The sequence below is a fragment of the Saprolegnia parasitica genome (assembly GCF_000151545.1).
Source record: "Saprolegnia parasitica CBS 223.65 unplaced genomic scaffold supercont2.13, whole genome shotgun sequence".
Taxonomy (NCBI): domain Eukaryota; phylum Oomycota; class Saprolegniomycetes; order Saprolegniales; family Saprolegniaceae; genus Saprolegnia; species Saprolegnia parasitica.
In genome coordinates this window covers 132,848-136,284 of record NW_012156407.1, presented here as the reverse complement: position 1 = coordinate 136,284, position 3,437 = coordinate 132,848, and the positions used below count along the sequence as shown (strand labels likewise).

Here is a 3,437-nt window from a genome sequence, read left to right as displayed (position 1 = left end):
CTCGTCCAAAACAGCACGCTGCAAGCACCGCTCTCCGCGGGTTTTCCCTCCTTGCAAGCATGATCGGGCCGTTTGGCGCGATTGATTTGGTGTACGTCGCGCCTCCGCCCCGTCTCTTGTCGTATGTCTCCAGCGTCGTCCGCAACCTCACGCACCTCTTGGTCACAAACTTGGACGCGCAGCGCGCGTTTCGCGCCCTTTCCATGCCCGTGCGGTACGCGCCAGTGCCGTCTTTGATTTCCGCACTCGCGAACACGAGCTTCGTCGGCGGCAACATCTTGTGCGGCGACGACAGCAGTCCGTGGAGTGTTCAGAATGGATTTTTTGTTGCATTTAGCAGCACCAACATGTGTCACTCGACGTTCACCGACATGGTGCAGCCGACCCCGCTCATGCCGCTCGTTGCCTTGCTTTCGATGACGGCGTCGTCTCTAGACATTGACAGCATCTGCGCATTGGACATGCTGCAGCCAGCGACATGTGTGCGGGATCATACGAGCTCACTGTCCTTTCTAGCGACCTACTTGAACGACAATGCGACAACTTTCGCCTTTGAGACGGACGCGGTGGCCGACGACGTCAAGGCCACCGGGGTCGGGCTCGTACAGTTTCTCGTCACCTCGGGCGTGACGTCGCTGCGTCACTTTGCCCTTCTGGACCCGGATGACCGCGCGTACATGTACTATGGATGGTGCTACCTCTTCAAGTGGGCACTTGGCGAGCGCGAAGTCATTTCGTTGGTTGGTGATCACGGCCAAATGACGGTTCTCTCCGGCATGTCGCTGCCTCTGGCCATGGTACCAGACCCACACGCGATACCGCTCAGCTTTGCTCTGCTGACCCAGTACTGCGTCCAGTACATTTCAATCGTGCTCATATGCATCAGCAGCCTCCTTGTGGTCTCCGCCTTTTACCACGGTGGGCGCATGGAAGGGCTGAACCTCCTCTGCGTCAACCGCGTTGTTGGTATGGTCTGGCTTGGCCGCCCGTTTGTGTTCTTGCGCAGTCTCTCGGCGATCTGGCTCCTCAACACGAGCCCCCTCACGCTCGTGCAAGCGGGGGTGGGCACCTACTTTACGTCGCCGCCATTAGCGTGGTTCAGCACGCTGCTCGCCACGTCCGAAATGACGTGGTTTGTCTACGTCCTCAACGATCTCTTCTCGTGTGGCACCAAGGAGTACACGTCGCAGTACGCCTCCAAGAGCTCCAATCTCACGTGGCTCGTGATTTTCCTCTGGACGCTGCAGTCGCCGCAGCTCTACGCCGCAACGATAACGCGGAGTTGCCTCTACGATGACATGGACGCTGGCGTCCACTGCGTCTCGGGCAGCATCGCGGTCGGGAGTCTTCGCCGCCTCGGCACGTCGATTGGCCTCGTCCTCGCTTGCTTGGGCGGGAGCTACCTCGTTATGCGCTGGTACGAGCCCACGCCGCGAAGACTGCAGGTGGAAACGCCGCTCTTGAACGCGCAGAGCTACTACCTGCTGCGCCTGCACCGGTGGCGCGTCGACGGGGTCCAGTACATTGACAAGACGTCGGCGATCATGGCTGGACTGCTCTGCACCACATATCGCGGCCAGCACGTCGTCTTGGACATCAAGTCGTGGCGCATCTACGCAGTGCCCCTCACGGCAGCGCAGGCCCAACATGGCCGTCTGCGGCACGCACTGCCGCTGTACCCTTGACGCGACGGCTAAAATAGTCGAGCGTATCGGCTAGGTCGCGCCGGTACGCACGGGTCTAGAGCGATCAAGCATCAAGTGCATCGAAGAAGGTGTGTTGATCCGAACGCGCGGCTGTCGATACCCTGCGACGCGTCGGTCGACATCAACGGGATACAGTGTATGAAAGAAAGTGACAGGATCAATCCAAAGTTTTCGCAATGGCAAACTGTTTCGATGCTACGACAAGCTGATCAAACTTTCAAGCGACACCGGTACGCCAAGTACTCGGCGAGCGCAACAAACCGCCGAGTATAGGCGCTGCTGAGGGCGCCCACGACATCGACACCAATCGAGTCGAGGTACACAAGGACGTCGGCCGAGCTTTGGCGCAGGGCCGACGGCGCAACTGTCGGCGTCACCCGCACAACCTCGCAAAGATACCGCACGACCTCGAGATGCTCTTGGATGACGGCGTCGTCCAACGCAGCAGACGAGCAGCCTTCGCTTCGGTGCGTGTGCAAATAGGCCACGAGGTCGCAGTTGCCAGAGGCGGCGGCGATGTCCATGACGCGGGGTGACCATTGACCGAGTCCTTCTTCGTGGAGGTAGCGGACGACCTCCAAGTGCCCACGACGCGCCGCGCGCTTGGGCACATCATCTAGCACCGGTACCTTCATGACGCTGTGCAGATAGCGCACCACGTCGACGTGACCGCGCTTGGCTGCATCGAACAGCGCGTAGGGCGAAGCCGTATGGTCGCAGTGCTCGTGCAAGAAGACGACGACGTCCAGATGCCCGTGGCCTGCAGCGCCATGCATCACGAGCTCGCCGCAGTCGTCGTACTGGTGGGTCTTGAGAAACTGGACGACCGCCAAGTGCCCGTTGATTGCCGCCTTAATCATGGCTCCGTGGGAGCACGTAAAATGCCCGGCGTTGTGCAGCGACGTGACAAGATCCAGTCGACCAAACTCCGCGCACGTGTCCATGTACTCGTGGGACCAGAGCTGGACCGGGTGCAATAGTTCAATGATGGCATCGTTGCCGCCTTTAACGGCGGCGACGATGACGGATGCGGGAAGCATGTCGTTTGGGTGCAGAGCGCGCTCGTGTGCGAGCAGTCGTTGACAGCACTCAAAGTGACCGTACCGAGCGGCCAGCTCCAGCGCTCTGACTGACGACGTCCTATTGGCCAAAATGAATTCGACAACGTCGTCATGGCCGTGCGACGCAGCCAGTGCGAGCGAGTGTTCGAGGTCCATATCGGGAAAGTGTGCGTGGACCAGCTGGAGTCTCTCGAGAGGCGATTTCGTGGCCGAGAGCTCGACCGACGTCACAGGACCAAGCCCGCGTTCGGCGAGGTATGTCGCGACGTCCTTGTGACCATGTCTCGCAGCAATATCGTATGCGTCGTCGTGCGGCCACAACACGGTGGTTTCTTCCACGAGAAAGCGAACGGTTGGGAGGTGGCCGTCCGAAACGACGGTCGTGATGTACTTATGCACTTCGCACAGCCCGCGCTCGTTGTAGAGCTGTCGCAAGGCATGTACGTTTCGGCTCTGAAGCGCCACTTGCGTCGAGAGACGCATGTCGTTCATGTCTTCAAAGCGGTCGTACTGGCCGTTGTGCAACGCCACTTTGCGCAGCATCGCGGCCCATGACGTGGCGTCGCCACTGGTGTCCATGGCAGCCGCTCGCAACGGGTGGTCGCCGGTCGCCGCCGCATGCAGCGCAACGCACGGAGCCAGCGGCGGGTAGAGTTGCATGAGGCCAATG

At 60.3% G+C, this 3,437-nt stretch overlaps 2 protein-coding genes across 2 annotated transcripts; one reads left to right on the top strand and one right to left on the bottom strand.

Moving 5' to 3' along the window:
* Window positions 1-38: 38 nt before the first annotated feature.
* On the top strand, window positions 39-1,685 carry SPRG_04333 (hypothetical protein; the record flags this gene model as incomplete). Its single annotated transcript, XM_012343263.1, has 1 exon — window positions 39-1,685. Exon 1 carries the CDS (start codon window positions 60-62, stop codon window positions 1,683-1,685), a length of 1,626 nt encoding a protein of 541 aa, XP_012198653.1. The 5' UTR covers window positions 39-59.
* Window positions 1,686-1,915: 230 nt separating this feature from the next.
* On the bottom strand, window positions 1,916-3,427 carry SPRG_04332 (hypothetical protein; the record flags this gene model as incomplete). The annotated part of the gene is made up of 1 exon (XM_012343262.1): window positions 1,916-3,427. One exon carries the CDS (start codon window positions 3,425-3,427, stop codon window positions 1,916-1,918), a length of 1,512 nt encoding a protein of 503 aa, XP_012198652.1.
* Between the last annotated feature and the right edge of the window lie 10 nt (window positions 3,428-3,437).